The sequence below is a fragment of the Staurois parvus genome, unplaced genomic scaffold, assembly GCF_062004578.1.
Source record: "Staurois parvus isolate SC_StPar_1 unplaced genomic scaffold, SC_StPar_1.0 ptg001028l, whole genome shotgun sequence".
In the NCBI taxonomy this organism is placed as follows: Eukaryota; Metazoa; Chordata; class Amphibia; order Anura; family Ranidae; genus Staurois; species Staurois parvus.
Genome location: NW_028318824.1, coordinates 415072 through 432665, shown reverse-complemented (window position 1 = coordinate 432665; position 17594 = coordinate 415072). Strand labels below are relative to the sequence as shown.

At 42.8% G+C, this 17594-nt stretch overlaps 1 protein-coding gene across 3 annotated transcripts in view; it reads left to right on the top strand.

Annotated features, from left to right (window-relative positions):
• The window catches only part of TBC1D19 (TBC1 domain family member 19), a 222241-nt gene that overhangs the window by 14870 nt on the left and 189777 nt on the right, over nt 1–17594 (top strand). For all 3 annotated transcript variants that reach the window (XM_089657792.1, XM_089657793.1, XM_089657791.1), the window contains exon 2: nt 16915–16987. In XM_089657792.1, the coding sequence (XP_089513918.1) occupies nt 16915–16987 (73 nt within the window). The remainder of the gene's footprint in view (nt 1–16914; nt 16988–17594) is intronic.

Sequence of the window (17594 nt, the reverse complement as noted above, 5' to 3'; positions counted from 1 at the left end):
CCCTGGATCCTGTCCCCTCACAACCACTACGGTCACCCTCTTCTATCCTACACTCCCTCATTCACATCTTCAATCTCTCCCTCTCTAATGGTGCCTTCCCCACCCCTCTAAAGCATGCACACATCACTCCCATACTTAAAAAGTCCTCACTGGACCTCATCAATCTCAACAACTTAAGACACATCTCCCTGCTCCCGTTTACCTCTAAACTTTTAGAAATCTTAGTCTACAAACGCCCGAGCTCCTACCTCCTGACAACAACCTTCTTGACCCTTTACAGTCTGGCTTTCACTCACTCCACTCCACTGAATCTGCCCTACTAAAACTCACTGATTTACTAACTGCTAAAACCAATGGCCACTACTCCGTACTCTTACTACTTGACCTCTCTGCGGCTTTTGATACCATTGTCCATCCCCTCCTCCTCAAAAAACTCCACTCTCTTGGCGTCCGAGACTCTGCTTTCTCCTGGTTCTGCTCCTACCTATCACAGCACTCCTTCAACGTTACCTTTAACTCTGTCTCCTCCTCTCCACTTTCTCTTTCTGTAGGGGTCCCTCAAGGTTCTGTCCTTGGACCCCTTCTCTTCTCCATCTACACCTCCTCCCTTGGTCACTTGATAAACTCCCATGGCTTTAAGTACCATCTCTATGCTGATTACACACATATCTATCTTTCTACTCCTCACCTCATAATTCCACCCCTTTCTCCACCTCCACCTCCACCCAGTAACTCACTCACTGCTTACGAGATTGCCAATCATTTCAAAAACAACATTGATGCAATTCATAGGGGCATCTCCACTACACAGATATCTATCCCACTTAGCATACCTTATACTAAACCTCCCTCAACACTTTCCTCTTTTGACCTTGCTACTACTGAAGAGGTCACTAAAGTTTTCTCAGAAGTCCATCTCACCACCAGCCCCCTGGTCCATCTTAGAAAGTTGTGAGGTACATAGCACCGCTGGTTTTGGAGCATTGATATCAGAATCCTGGAGCTTAGGAGTAAAGCCTTAATTACCTGTCAATCTGGTATTAAGAGTGGAAGAGGATATACCGGTTTGAGGAAAATTGAGAATTGGTGGATAAAAAGAAGTTATCACAAGGGTGTATGAAGAAACCTTGAGAACTTTTTGGGACTTTTATGTTGGACATTTTTGTGTGTTTTGAACTTATATTTCACGGCGACCGCTATTTGTTGTAATCAAGATCTCAAGCTTCCTTCGGTGGAAGTATTACTACAGCGGTTTAGGGGTCAAAGTATCACTTTAAATTCCACTTAGTATAGTGTGGTTTATTTACATAGTGCATGCACACTGTAACTGGAGCACATTGTACTTTTGTACCATGCGATCCAGTGTGGGCAAACACATTGCATTTGCGATCTGCATTTGGAGTATCATTAACATTGCACTGATGCCTTCTGCAGATCACAAGGGCAGTGCGGTCTGATTGCGGTTCGGGAAACCTGCATGGAACGTGGGTTTCCCGCACAGCGTTCTAGTGTGTACGTACCCTTAATGTCCACTTGAAATTTCCTGAAAAGTATATAGATAAATTGAGGGTGCAGCAGAACAACACATTTGTATTCTCTTACTTGTGGCTGCAGAACCAGTAGAAGAAGCTGTTCCCCGGCAGTAGGCTGCAGATAAAGACGACTAGTGCTGTCTGCAAAAGTACCAAGCTATTTGAGGCAAATGCCCTTCAGACACAGATGGCAGTAAAAAACTGACAGAGGCTCTAAGTCCTCTGTACCCAGCTTGCTTCTCAGGAGCCGAATGAGGTCCTTCGGCACTTATTGTACTGTCCTCTGGTCTCCTGCAGGCAGCAGTCTGCTTTCTGGTATGGGCAAATGGTCTATTTTTTTCATTACATAACATCTTACATTTTTGTGTGCTGTCCTGTCAGTTTCTCTTTTTACTTTTTCCTTTTATCTTTTATAATGAATCCTGTAGAGAGAAATATCAAATATGGCACCAGTAATTTTTAGGGGGAGGGGTTGTAGGGAGCAAAAATCTGATTTGTAAAGGGACTGTACTGGAAAACAGGACTGGATCTAGCTTATCAGATCTAGGGGTGCCCTTACCTAAAATGTTCACATCAAAGTGCCCCCCTACATCAGCTGTCCCCACCAGAGTGCCCCTTTACATCAGTAGTCCCCATCAAGTCCCATTGATCAGTTTGATGCAGTCTCAGAGATCTGGGAGGGAGGGGCACAACTAAAATCATTGCCCACCCCAGTACCCCCCTAGATCTGGGCCTGCTGTAAAAAAGCAGTGATCTCTAGCAGTCTCATGTAACCTTTGTTTAATCAATGACTGGAAGCTGATCTGCAATAGCTCCCATAGTTTGTAGTCTCTGACATCTGCAGCATGTCTGCGGTCTCTGACACTCTCTTGAGGCATAGCCATAGTCTCCAGCACAGGCATGTTTAGTACAGGAAGAAGACTGTGACTCCATGCAGCTGCACAGGCAGCTTTCCCCATGCATGCGCAAACCGTACTACACTCTATGAATTGTTCTGCAGCCCTCCGGGGCGTGTCACAGAAGGTTGTGGGTGGGAAGGGGAGGGGGAGAACTTCCGCTGGATCACCTAGGTGGTCGGAGCAGAAGTGGGAGCGAGTACCTTCTAAAAATAAGTACCTGCCACCCCCCCCCCCTCAAAAAAACAAACCTCAAGAAGTTGGAGTGGAGAGGGGAAGGAGGTGTTAAAGCAGAAGTTCCCTTTTAGGCTGCTTTCACACTGAGGAGTTTTTTAAATGCTTTTGCATTAAAAAAAAAAAAGCACCTAAAAAGCTCAAGAAAAAATGTTTTTGTGGTGGATCTGTGTGAAAGTCCCCTTAGGGTGAAGTTCCCCTTTAATTCATATAGAACATAGTACGTATACTGGTTGCTGTGAGTCTCTTGGATTTGGTTGTATTTGCTTTCACTTCATGAACATGTTTTCTTTTGAATGGATTCCAGACAGCAAATCAAGCTTTTTGTTTCTTTCCCCTGGCGTGTATAAAACCATCCTAAAAATAGCTATTAATCGCCCTACTCATAATATCTCAGTCATTTCTTCTTTTAATCGGTAACAGCATAGTTAGCCAATTTCCATTTCATTACACTGTTTGTTTAATGATTCAGCATTTCCTGGGCCTTTTGCACTTGCTGGCAGTGAAGGATGAAGCAGTGTGTAGTTTGTGGCCATGGGAGGCCTATGTGGCACAGCGCTGTGAAAACGCATTTCAGGACCCTACTTGTCCAGTACTGAGAGCAACTTTTATTTTGCTTTCTTATTCATTTGTCTCTTTCTGCCTACTGTTTATATACTCTGGGATGTTTTTGATTATTTAAAACCTCATTTGAACGATGCGACTTACTTGATTTATTGCTAAACCCATCTTGAGCCATATTTACACCTTTGCATTTTAAATTTACTTGATGACCTGAGTTGTGCATTTTTTTTTTTTTTGGTACAATAATTTTTTATTGTTGCATCAAAGATATAACGTACAGTAGATCCCACACACAGGGGAAATGCAAAAAGAAATGAGTTAAGTAGACATGAGCGAAATGGTGCGTAACAATTATTTTTACTTTAAATTTTCTAATGGGCGACCACACGGATGAGGTCGTCGGTCTACATGTGTTCCCTGAGCCCAAGGGTCCAGGGGTATACCAAGAAGAGTTCACGTGCATTTTTAACACTTGTGCACCTTCATACACTTTTTTTGCCTGGGTTCGCATATACACCCTGTTCCAAATTATTATGCAAATGATAGTTTTCTCATTTACCTAAATAATTGATGTAAATAACAGTCAGCATAATTCTCATGTTATCAACTGTTAAAGAGTACAATTCAAATTTTATTGAACAAACCTCCTAATGATAACAGTATTTTTTCTAAACATAAAACACTTCCAATGCACTGTTCCAAATTATTACGCACAGTAAGTTTCAAAACACTTTATAGGTTGTAAAGAACTGAAAATTGTCATTTGTTGTGTTTGCAGCATATTTACTGAAATCAAAAGCTATTTCAATCAAACTTTTAACAACATTTTAACTTTTTAAACATTTTAACAGGTCACGTTACATTTTAACCTCCTTAGCGGTATTCCCGAGTGTAGCTCGGGGTAAAATTTCTATACCAAGAGCGGTAACCCCGAGCTACACTCGGGCTTACCATGCGGCGCTGCTCTGGGGGTCCCTGCAGCACTTACCTTGACCTTCGCTCCCGCGATGTGTCCCCTGCAGCGTCCCCGGCCATCTCCTGCGGCCGATGCCGGCATCCGGCTTCTGTTTTCCGGTCCCTGTGACGTCGGGACGTACGGGCGTCGGAACCGGCGGGAAATTTTAAATTTTTTAAAAATGTCATTTTTGCTGTCATTGCTGTTTCAATGCATTTCACATATATTTGGTCCCTACTGCTTTGTCCTGCGCCCTGCCTGCATTTTGAATGTTCTTTCTGCCTGGAAACTTAGAAAAGTCCATGGTGTCCAAAAAGCGTCCCTTTACGTCAAAAGCGGTTTTAGAACAGCGATAGTAAATCAGAACCACTTGCAGAATTGAGTGATAATGATTCGTGGGGAAATTCGTCATCAGACACTGAAAACGATTTTGCGACTTTGCTCAGCGATGTGCGAATTTGCCTCTGTATTTCAAATTTCAGTGTTTTCGTTTGATTATATTATTGAATTAAATGTATTATTATTATATTATTATTTTTTATGATTATTTATTAAATTATAATTTATGATTTCGTGTTTCAAATTTTATCATATCCGGAATGTTTAATAGACTCTTGTTCGTACAGATTTCAGTAAGTTACTCCTAAAAATTACAGCTTACAATAAAAAACTACATATTTCCATGCAAAAAATGGTACCGCTTTCAGCAAAAAAAATCGGAAAGAATCATACCGCCAACGAGGTTAACATAGGACCCCTTATTTGATAGCAGCTTCACAAGTCAAAATATTTTCATCATATATATATATATATATATATATATATATATATATATATATATATATATATATATATATATATATATACACACAGTGGGGATCGAAAGTTTGGGCACCCCAGCTAAAAATTTGTATTAATGTGCATAAAGAAGCCAAGGAAAGATGGAAGAATCTCCAAAAGGCATCAAATTACAGATTGGACATTCTTATAATATGTCAACAAAAGTTAGATTTTATTTCCATCATTTACACTTTCAAAATAACAGAAAACAAAAAAATGGCGTCTGCAAAAGTTTGGGCACCCTGCAGAGTTAATATCTTGTACTGCCCCCTTTGGCAAGTATCACAGCTTGTAAACGCTTTTTGTAGCCAGCCAAGAGTCTTTCAATTCTTGTTTGAGGTATCTTTGCCCATTCTTCCTTACAAAAGTCTTCCAGTTCTTTGAGATTTCTGGGCTGTCTGTCATGCACTGCTCTTTTAAGGTCTATCCATAGATTTTCAATTATGTTGAGGTCAGGAGATTGTGAAGGCCATGGAAAAACCTTCAGTGGATTTCGAGGTGTGTTTAGGATCATTATCCATTTGTAGAAGCCATCCTCTCTTTAACTTCAGCTTTTTCACAGATGGCATCAAGTTACCATCCAAAATTTGCTGAAATTTTATTGAATCCATTTTTCCTTCTCCTCGTGAGATGTTCCCTGTGCCACTGGCTGCAACACAACCCCAAAGCATGATTGATCCAACCCCATACTTAACAGTTGGACAGAGGTTCTTTTCATTAAATTCTGTGCCCCTTCTTCTCCAAACGTACCTTTGCTCATTCCGGCCAAAAAGTTCAATTTTAACCTCATCGGTCCACAGAACTTGTTTCCAAAATGCATCAGGCTTGTCTATATGTTCATTTGCAAAGTTCAAACGATGATTTTTGTGGTGAGGACGTAGAAGAGGTTTTCTTCTGATGACTCTTCCATGAAGACGATATTTGTACAAGTATCTCGTAAATTGGGCTCACCGGCCAATCTAATTATCACAGGTGTCCGAGATTGTTTTCAGTGATCAAAAGAGCCCTGACACGCAATGCCATCCATGAGTTAAACTGAAAAACAAAATATTTCATCTTTGTGACACTTAAATAGAATTTGCATAATAATTTGGAACAGGGTGTATGTATGCGGTGCGGTATAACGCATGTGATTCGCACAGAAACCGCACTGTATTCCTGTGCAAACCACATGCGATTTGTGTGCGGTGTGATTGGAGCCATACATGTTGTATGGCTGTAATCGCACCGCATCCGCACCAAAAAGGTGTAGGACCCTTTTTTGGGTCCACACTAGAATCGGATTCCCATGGGTATTCACACCTATGCGATCTGATTCTCCACATCGCACCGCATTTTGCAGAGTGCTTTCAAGGTATTGTTAACATACACACCCGCAGCCATTGCATGAATGGGGTGTGATTCTGATGCGGTGTGGAATTCGCACAGAAAACACAGTAAATTCCGCACCACATCAGTGTGAACCAGAGCTAAATCAGAAAAGACAAAAATGTGAGGTAAAATTGCGTGTTGATACATATATTACGAGGTAACCCAAATGGATGTCTTTGCATGCATTTACTGTAGTAGCTGTATTCTGCTATTTCAGACCTCTGTGTCCCTATGCTGCCTGCCACATATTTTATTTGGTGGGGCTTTGTGCTTAGTGCCCCTATGTTCATCCCCAAGGCTATTTGTGGGCACTCCATGGTTCACCACACTTATGTAAGCAGATCTTTTCTATATAAATGCATGATCTCATTTCTGTACTGCCTGGTTCACACCAGTGCATTTTTAGTGCTTTTTGCAGAAATGCACTACAGTCCATTTAACATGGTTTTCTATGGGACACGTTCACATCTATGCTTTTTTGAGTTGCTGGGTGTGATGTGTATACTGTTGTGTATTTGTCCCATTGTTAATGGAGTTAATTGGGTCACCTATTGTTTGGTCGTCCTGAAGGTTCCTACATGATGGGATTAGTCTGGTGTCAACTTGACCTTGTTAACAAATCAGTGTGGGATGTTTATCCCAATATGTAATATTTGTTTTTAATGTTCATGTGGGGACTGTCCCTATTTCTGAAGTGTATAAAAACCCGTATTTCTGTTCAATAAAGAGTTCTAGTCTTTGCACCTAAACTAGTCTCGCCTAGTCTTGGGTGCGATGCCCAGCTATAATACCTTACTCCTGTGTCCCAGCGGAGAGGAAGCAGTTCTCTGATGGAATCACCCAATCTGGGTGACAGGCGGTCCATCCCATATTGTATTTATGTTCATCGTTTCACTGGATATGTAATTGACAACCTGTGATTTTTATCGAGCACTTCTGGTATTCTGAGCAGGTATTCTGAGCAGAGTACCTATTTTAGGCTCTGTCAGTTTTTCGACTGTGGCTTGATGCTTACCAAAGCACATATTAAAGTAGAATCCCTGCAAATTAAGGGAATTCCCAGGTCATCAGAACTAGTGTCCCCAATGGAAGGTTCCCGCTCTATTACTTTTCTGTGGACAACCCAAAATGTGGGATTTTCTTTAACTTTCAATGATAGTGGTAAACAGGTCAGATATCGAGGGTAAATCTCCTTAACGGGCGCACAGACATCAATACAAATTGACAAGAAATTCTAATACCTCTGCACTCCATCCAAAACTAAAAAAAGTTTTGTCTTTAGTTATATTTTAAAGCTCAACTTCAAGCAGCAGTAAAAATTACCTTTGCAGTGCCCCCCCCCCCCCCTTCACAGGTAGAATGTTTGTTTAGTTTAGGGTAGAAAACTCCAAACTTTCTAAACAAGAGCCAGTTTACTGTCCTTCAGACTTTAGGGTGGCCGAACTGTGGCCATTGGGAGTAGAAAATGCTCCTGCGTCATCGTGAATAATCAATGCTTCAGGCTTGGTGGTCAGTGAGAGTAAAAAAAAATTATCAGAGGAGGAGGAATAGTGCCTTATCGCTGGTGTCAGTGGGAGGAATAGGGACTCATCATTGATGTCATTGCAAGGAATAGTGCCCCATCATTGGTGAATAGTGCTTCATCTTTGGTGTTAGTGGAAAGCACAGTCCCCCATCGTCAGTGTCAGTGGAAGGAATTGTTCCTCATCGTTGGTGTCAGTGGGAGAAATTATGCCACACCGTTGGTGTCAGTGGAAGGAATAGTCTCTCATTGTTGGTGTCAATAAGAGCAATAGTGCTTCATATCAGTGGGAGGAATAATGCCCCAAGGTCCAGATAAAAGTAAGCAAAGGGCTGCATCTGGTTTGCAGGCTGCAATTTTAAGACCACTGGGGAAGGGTAAAAGGAAGCTGAAGAAATAATTACCTTAATCCTCTTTTCCACAGGCTTCCTTCTAACTGTAAGACTGGTCCCCTGAATCCATTGCCCTTATCGCTCCACTGGACACAGGCTTTCCAGCAGCATTAATTACAATGCAGGACAGGCAGTTCTGCATTGTATGCAGGGAAGGCGGAGGCCTGTCACTTAAAAGGGTAGAGAAAGGTATTACTTCTTCCTCTATCCTAGACCAGGGGTAGGCAACCTTTTGAGCATGGTGTGACGAAAATTGTTTTGGAAGAAATTTAGAGTGCCAGTTATATAAAAAATGTCAACTTTACACACTCAATCAAACCCCTTTTCCAGAACACATGTGTTATGTGGCAAATATGGTAAGGTTGAAATGAATATGTCAACTGAGACTTCTGCAAAATATATAGTTTGAAATGAAGTGTGAGGTGATAGTGGTCAACCCAATAAAATTCTCTCAAATCAAACTCAACCTCTGCACCTTCAGACCCTAAATCAGCCCTCAGTCCTACACCTTTACACCTCAGATCACATCAATTCTTGTACCTCTACACTTCAGATTAGCTTCAATTCCTCCACCTTCACACCTCCATTCACCCCAAATCCTGCACTTTTGCACCCCAGATAAGGCCCAATTCATGTTTCTTCAGACCTCAGATCAGCTCCAGTTTCTGCACTTTCACACACCAGACAGCCCCAATTCCTATTTCCTCAGGCCTCAGATCAGCCCCAATTCCTTCACCTCTACACTTCTGATCAGCTCCAATTCCTCCACCTTCACACCTCAGATCACCCCAATTCCTGCACCTTCACACCTCCCATCACCCTAATTCCTGCACCTTCACACCTCAGATCACCCCAATTCCTGCACCTCCAGACCTCAGATCAGCTCCAATTCCTGGATCTTCAGGCCTCAGATCAGCTCCAATACCTGGATCTTCAGGCCTCAGATCAGCTCCAATACCTGGATCTTCAGGCCTCAGATCAGCTCCAATACCTGGATCTTCAGGCCTCAGATCAGCTCCAATACCTGGATCTTCAGGCCTCAGATCAGCTCCAATACCTGGATCTTCAGGCCTCAGATCAGCTCCAATACCTGGATCTTCAGGCCTCAGATCAGCTCCAATACCTGGATCTTCAGGCCTCAGATCAGCTCCAATACCTGGATCTTCAGGCCTCAGATCAGCTCCAATACCTGGATCTTCAGGCCTCAGATCAGCTCCAATACCTGCACCTTCACACCCAGCCTCAGATCAGCCCCAGTTCTGAAGTTCTGTACATCCAGAACTCTGATCACAATTTCTGCACCTTCACATCTCAGATCATCCTAATTCCTGTACCTCCAGGCCTCAGATCATCCCAAATTCTTGTACCTCCAAGCTTCAGATCACCCCAATTTCTGCACCTTCACACTACAGGTCAGTCCCAATTTCTGCACCTTCACACTACAGGCCAGTCCCAATTTCTGCACCTTCACACCTCAGGTCAGTCCCAATTTCTGCACCTTCACACCTCAGGTCAGTCCCAATTTATGCACCTTCACACCTCGGATCAGACCCAATTTCTGCACCTTCACACCTCAGGTCAGACCCAATTTCTGCACCTTCACACCTCAGGTCAGTCCCAATATCTGCACCTTCACACCTCAGGTCAGTCCCAATATCTGCACCTTCACACCACAGATCCTGCATTTTTACAACCCAGATCAGCCCCAATTCCTTTTCCTTCAGGCCTCAGATTAGTCCCAATTCCTGCAGTTTCCCACCTAAGATCACCCAAATACCTGCACTTTTGCACCCCTGATAAAGCCCAACTCATGTTTCCTTAGGCCTCAGATCAGCTTCAGTTTCTGCACTTTCACACCCCAGACAGCGCCAATTCCTGTTTGTGTGTGTGTGTTTTTTGTGTTTTCTTTTTTTCTTAGGTTCTTTTTTTTTGGTTGCTGTCCTTTGGGTGCCATCCTTGATGCTGTCACGTGCCACCTCTTGCATTACTGCTGGAGGTTGCCTACCCCTGCCCTAGACTAAACAAGTATTTAACCCTTGCAATGTTTCCTCTGCAAATGTAATTTTTTTTAACCATCTCATGAGTTCAGCTTTAAAAAAGTATGCATTTTTAAATGTGAGGTGTGCATAGGCTTATACGTTGTAGTAACCTGCAAACTTTTTACAAAGGCATTTTTCTTTAAAACATAAAATGTAATACCTGCATAAAATGTATGTTCTTTTACCATATCAGCAATTTAAGAAGAATCTGTAACTGCTGGTTTATTTAGCACAGGGGTCTCCAAACTTTCCAAACAAAGGGCCAGTTTATGATCCTTCAGACTTTAGGGGGGCCGGATTGTGGCCAGGGGGGGGGAAGATAAAGTCTCAGGGCCAACATCAGTAAGAGTAAACAAGGTGTCAGGTGTGGTGTTCAGTTGCATAGTGCCTGTGGTCAGAAGAAAGAGGAGTAGTGCCCCATCATTGCTATCACTAGAATATTGGCCCATCATTGATGTTAGTGGATGGAATAGGGCCCAATCATTGATATTAGTGGGAAGAATAGTGTCCCATTGCTGGTGCCTGTTGGGGGAATTATTCCCCACATTTGGTGTTAGTGTTAGGAATAGTGCCCCAAGGGCCGGTTAAAGGCTAGCAAAGGGCCACATCCAGCCCTTGGGCTGCAGTTCGGAGACCCCTGATTTAACATATAGATTTGATAATGTAATGACAACACAGCTTTTTTTTTTAGTTTCCATTTGTATTGCCATCATTTTGTGCTGGAATACAGTCTCATTTAAAGCCTGCAGTAAAACAACACTAATCTTCTGTATACTTCATTGTATTTGATTAGATCTCTCACTCAAACACTCAACGGGACAGTTAATTAGGATTAGGGGAGTGGGAGTAGGGATGTGTGCGACCAGGGGTGCGGTTGGCTGGGCCCTGTCAAATAGGTCTCCTAAATCTCATGGGAATGTTATACATTCGTGAGTTGGCTGAGTGAAGAATTATTCTTGGGATCCCATGATGGCTGTGTACTCCAGGTGAATTCAGTCCATTAGAACCAAGTAGTGTGGAAGCGTTCTTCCCTTCTGTTCACTGATGCTCAGGGGCAGACTGACAACTCAAGGGGCCACCAGGCAATAGGGGATCATGGGGCCCCTGTGTCCTTGCCCAAACTCAAAAAACCTATGGAAAAGGTACTGGGGGCATCTTATGGGGCCCCCTACTGACCCCGGGCCCTCGGGCAGTGCCCGGGTTTCCAAATGGTCAGTCAGCCCATGCTGATGCTATAACTCCTTCCATCAGTTTCCGCTCATTAATTTTGACAAACGATAGGATGATACTATGCCATAGAATGCACACTTTTGCATTTAATACTTTTAACCCTTCAAGGACATAGGGGGCAAATGTAGCAGAAATGCCGTCTTGTATTGTGAATATTTGAGTATCCAGCTTTTGACTTGAGCCCAGAAGTCTCGGATACCCTTACATGACCAAAAAATGTGTAGGAGGGATTCCTCAGATTCTGATCCCACTGATTCTTACAGCTGGAATCCAGTGTATGCAGGTACACACCCATGTGAAGGAAGGCTATGGCTTTACAAATCTAGAACTGCATGTGTCAGTAGATTATCAGAAAAGATAATATGTAACTACTTGTGGCTCTTGGACATGCAACATGCTTGTGTTTTCTTTATCCAGCAGGTGGAGCTTTAATCTCCTTTTTACATGTTTTCCAGAGGCTGTGTATCAATCTGTTGTAAAAATCCTATTATTTACAGGATTTATTGCTTAATCTTCATTTTACCCACAGTACGGAATGATTCACCAGTAGACTAACTCACTGCTATCTGACCGCTTAGTCTGAAATTTCAGCCACAAAATCAGTCTAGAAGCAGGTTGCTACTGCCATGCTTTCTATTTAGTGAACCCATATTACTTCTGGAATACTTTGGCACCTAATAAAGATTTGTTTGGAAAACAAACATGCATATGTGTCACCTAGGTTTCTCATCAACACATGGTGGGGAACTCCAGGATTTGTGTCTGTTTTCTCAGATCTTAATAATTTCTGGAGCCTGGAGGATTTGTAGAGTTTTGGGTTGAATAAAGCCACCAACCATAGGTCCATGTCCTTCCTGTTGGAAAGAACACATATTTTCCTTTTATGTTATAGACTTACTGTACAAAGCCCTTCTTCATGAAACTGTGTTTGTATACTGCCTTCCTAAATGAAACTGAAGGACAAACCTTCCTGGACTGTTCCTGGTTGTCCCTTTCTCATGTATCATTTACCACTGCCTCTACCAGTTCAGCTTGTCCCAATTACAATACTTATTATTGTTATTATATAGGATAGAGTCAACAGTTTGTGCAGCACTTTACAATCTAAAGGGAGAGACTACAGTTACGATGCAATTCATAGGGGCAATTCCACTGCACAGACATCTATCCCACTTAGCGTACCTTATACTAAACCTCCCTCAACGCTTTCCTCTTTTGACCTTGCTACTACTGAAGAGGTCACTAAAGTTTTCTCAGAAGCCCGTCTCACCATCTGCCCCCTGGATTCTGTCCCCTCACAACTACTACGGTCACCCTCTTCTTCTATCCTACGCTCCCTCATTCACATCTTCAATCTCTCCCTCTCTAATGGTGCTTTCCCCACCCCTCTAAATCATGCACTCATCACTCCCATACTTTAAAAACCCTCACTGGATCCTACCAACCAGGGCAACTTAAAACCCATCTTCCTGCTCCCGTTTACCTCTAAACTCTTAGAACGCTTAGTCTACAATCGCCTGACCGCCTACCTCCTGACAACAACCTTCTTGACCCTTTACAGTCTAGCTTTTGCTTACTACACTCCACTGAATCTGCCCTACTAAAACTCACTAATGATTTACTAACCGCTAAATCCAATGGCCACTACTCTGTACTCTTACTACTTAACCTCTCTGCGGCTTTTGATACCGTTGACCATTTCTTCCTCCTCAAAAAACTCCACTCTCTTGGCCACCGAGACTCTGCTCTCTCCTTGTTCTGCTCCTACCTATCGCAGCGCTCCTTCAGTGTTACCTATAACTTTGTCTCCTCCTCTCCACTTCTTCCTGTAGGGGTCCCTCAAGGTTCTGTCCTTGGACTCCTTCTCTTTTCCATCTACATCTCCTCCCTTGGTCACTTGATAAACTCCCATGGCTTTAAGTACTATCTCTATGCTGATGACACACAAATTTATCTTTCTACTCCTCACCTCACCCCTTCTGTCTCCTCTCACATTACTAACCTACTAAGTGACATATTGGCATGGATGTCACTCCACTTCCTCAAACTCAATCTTTCTAAAACGGAGTTCATACTATTCCCTCCAGCCCGTGCCCCCTCTGACTTCTCCATCAAGATCAATAATATAACCATCAGTCTCTCCCCTCATGCCAGGGTACTAGGTGTAATCCTAGACTCCCATCTGTCCTTTCAACCCCAAATCCAATCACTTTCCAAATCTTGTAGACTTCACCTCCACAATTTCCTCAAGATACGCTCATTCTTAACCTCTGAAAATAGTAAACAACTTATTCACTCCCTGGTTATCTCTCACCTTGAATATTGTAACTCCCTCCTCATTGGCCATCCTAATCGCAGGCTATCCCCTCTTCAGTCGATCCTGAATGCTGCTGCCAGACTCATCCACCTTACCAACCATTCCATATCTGCCATCCCTCTCTGCCAATCCCTCCACTGGCTTCCCATTGCCCAACAAATAAAATTCAAAACATTAACAATAACATATAAAACCATTTATAACTCTGCCCCAAATTACATCACCAATCTTGTCTCCAAATATCACCAAAGCCGTCCTCTCTGCTCCTCCCACGACTTCCTGCTCTCTAGCTCCCTTATCTCCTCCACCTATGCTGCTCTCCAGGATTTCTCCAGAACCTCCCCTATCCTCTGGAACTCTCTACCACAACCTATCAGACTATTGCCTACTCTGCCCACTTTTAGGCGATCTCTGAAAACCTATCTCTTCAGGGAAGCCTATCCTGCCTTCAGCTAATAATGGAATCTTCTACTCTTCCTACCAGTCCATCCCCCACAGTTATTACCTTTTGTACCACCAGTCTCTTCCTCTTAGATTGTAAATTCCAAGGAGCAGGGCCCTCCCATCCCTCTTGCATTGAACTGTATTGTTGCTGTATTGTCTCCCTTTATAGTGTAAAGTGCTGAGCAAACTGTTGGCACTATATAAATCCTGTATAATAATAACAACATTACAATACAATTAAAATACAAGAGAGTTAAAAGGGCCTGTATCAATTGTGCACACAGAGATGGACGCAGTCATCCATTTTGCTCCAAACCCCTCCATCTTGTATCTCTCTCTCCCAAATCAGATTCCTCCGATATCCCCCCTCCCTCTCTGTTGAGTGACATGTGGTCTGGATGATGACAGAGATCACAGGCAGCAAACTCATTGAGAGTGCGTCATGGCTATAAACCCCAATTACCTGGTGCCCATATGTCTGCGAGACTCTGCTTGGAAAAGGGATCGTAAAGCCATAAACCAAGCCCTCACTGAGTTTCAAAGACATTCCAGGTAGTCGTAAACCAGACTTACATTTAAAAATCCACTTTTCCCCCATGATTACATATCTTGGACTATGACAGACGTACATAAAAACCAGGCATATATTCAGATCGGTCTCGTTAATACAAGTCGTCTGATATATTACATCCCCTAGCTGGTATCATCAGGAGAGCAGAAAATTATATCTTCTTAACCATCCCAGCAGGTATGTCATATTTCATACCTAGACGTTCAGCTGGTGATTCTGCGTATTAATCTACTAGTGACAAGGCTGCTAAATGCACCGAGAATAGGTTAGGAACCATGACATCAACTGCGAGGGTTTTTGGTTCTAGCTTGGGTCTCCGCCCCAACATCCCTCCCCAAATGAGGCAATTGGTTCTCTGCTTTAAGCAGACACCCTGCTGAATTCCTAGAAAAAGCTGAGCTAAGCTGAGTTGAGCTAAGTTGAAGATTCTCCCTTTTAACATCGGAACTAACTTTGGGAGATAAGGCATCCTTTTGGCTCAGGAAACCTGATCTGCTTAAACCAAGGCTGACGGCAAGTACTTTATCCCTCTAAACTTTTTTCTGTTATCTCTTTGCTGTGCTATTGCTCTCTGTATATTTATATATATATATTGGCTACATCTTTTTCTGTAAATATTTTTATTGCACCCTTTTGACCTTTTCGTAATAAATCTTACTTTCTGAAAGTGTTGAACTGTTTCTAAAGCTCTTTAATGCAAACTAAGAACCCCTGCCTCTGAAGAGTGCTACTGTGTGTTTTAAACTTCAGTATATCTCTGCCTGCGGTGACAGTGGTATACAGACACTTATGCAAACATCATAGTGTTATTGCTGATATTGCCGAGTTTCCTCTTTCTCTGTACAAAAAACTAGGTGGTGGCAGTATGAAGGGTTAATTGCTTAATTAACCTGACCCAGTAACAATCGCTCTCAGGCTGCAGGTACATCGATTGTGGTCCATTAACTGGAAAATCTTTGTGCAGGGTGCAGCTGGGCGTGGCATTGTTACGCACGTGACAGCGCGGTTTTAGATTGGCTAGTCCTTCGGTCACGAGTTTGGTGAGAAGGGCTGGGGTCTGATGCCGCGATCATCACAGGGCCCTTCTCATAAGAGCTTGCAATCTAATAGGATGAGGAAAGTGGTACAAAACTTTATAACTGTGGGGGATGAGCTGATGGAAGAGATAAAAGTTTAGTTGTTAGTGGGAGGCATGATAGGTTTCCCTGGAGAGATGAGTTTTCGGGGATCGCCTAAAGGCAGCCAGGGTAGGAGATAGAAGTGAGAGGCTATGAAGAAGTCTTGAAGACTGGGAGGATGAGACGAGAGCTTGAGAGCAGGAGGTCTTGGGAGGAGTGGAGGGCATAGTTTGAGTGATATTTGGAGACAAGATTGGTGATGTAGCTGGGGATAGAGCTATGGATGGCTTTGTATGTTGTTGTTAGTAGGCAATCAGAAGCCAGTGGAGAGATTGGCAGAGAGGGGTGGCAGACTCTGAGCGGTTGGTAAGATAGATGATGTAATTTACATTATGGATTTATGTTTTAGCGTTTAGTATTTTAATTCTTCATTTTTAATTCGTTACTTTTTAATTTTCACTCGGTTTTAAAGAGATTTTGTTTAAGGAATTGCTTTGACATCCATGCTGTTATGTCAGTAAGTAATGCGAGAGGAGACTAAAGGAGCGATGTGATGAATAGATAGATAGATAGATAGATAGATTTGGGTGTCATCGGCAGAGAGGAGGTATTGGAAGCTGTGGAAAATATAGAAACTTATAGAAACAAACACCTAAAACATCAGGTCAAAGATGTAAAAAAAAATGTAAAAAAAGACCCCAAGCCATTACAGTTTCACTTTAACAAGTGTTTTAGTTGTTTGGGATATGTTATGATAGAGTACATATCCGAGTAAAATTTTACTATTTCCTATGCTCATTCTGTAGCATATATTCCAAAGCATGTATACCTAAAGTATGTTAACACATTTGAAAACGTTTCCTCAGTTTGTCATTTCTTTTATTTGCAGAGATGTCTGCTCAGCCCAGATATTAAACTTGAAACACTGAAGGAAGATATAAGAGATTTTTTGAAGTCCTCTGGTATGTTATCCTTTAATTTCTTAGTGTTTAACATTGTTTAGTTAGATTGTAGATTCAAAGGGCATACCATGCATACATTAACACCAGGATGAAGCATATTCCTCTTTGTTTTGCATTAATCTCAGATTAAGTAACCTTCATTATACCTTAGTTCAGCCCTCAAAATTTCCACTCGCCTGCTCGCATTGGGCGAGTGGAAATAAGGTGGGGGCGAGCAGCGTCAGGACTGGGGGTGTGTGGGAGGGCAGTGACAAGCAGCGATCTCCTGTATGGCTTTCAATGAAAGCTGCACAGGGGGAGGCAGAGCAGATCCTGCCTCTCTCTCCTTCTCCTCCCTCCTTCAATGAAGCAGCTGAAAGCCGCGGGAGGGAGAGGAGGAGAACAGCTTTCAGCTGCTTCATTGAAAGCCATACAGGAGATCGCTGCTTGTCCACGCTGCACAAATCATACCTGATTGTTCCATTTCTTTCCTGGCCCCCCTGCTGTGTGCTCCTTAGTACCCAGCCGCTCCTTCTAACCACTGCACCAATAGGAGACTGGGCACTGAGGAGCATACAGCAGGGGGGGTGGAGGGGTAGGAAAGAAACGTAATGATCAGGTATGATCT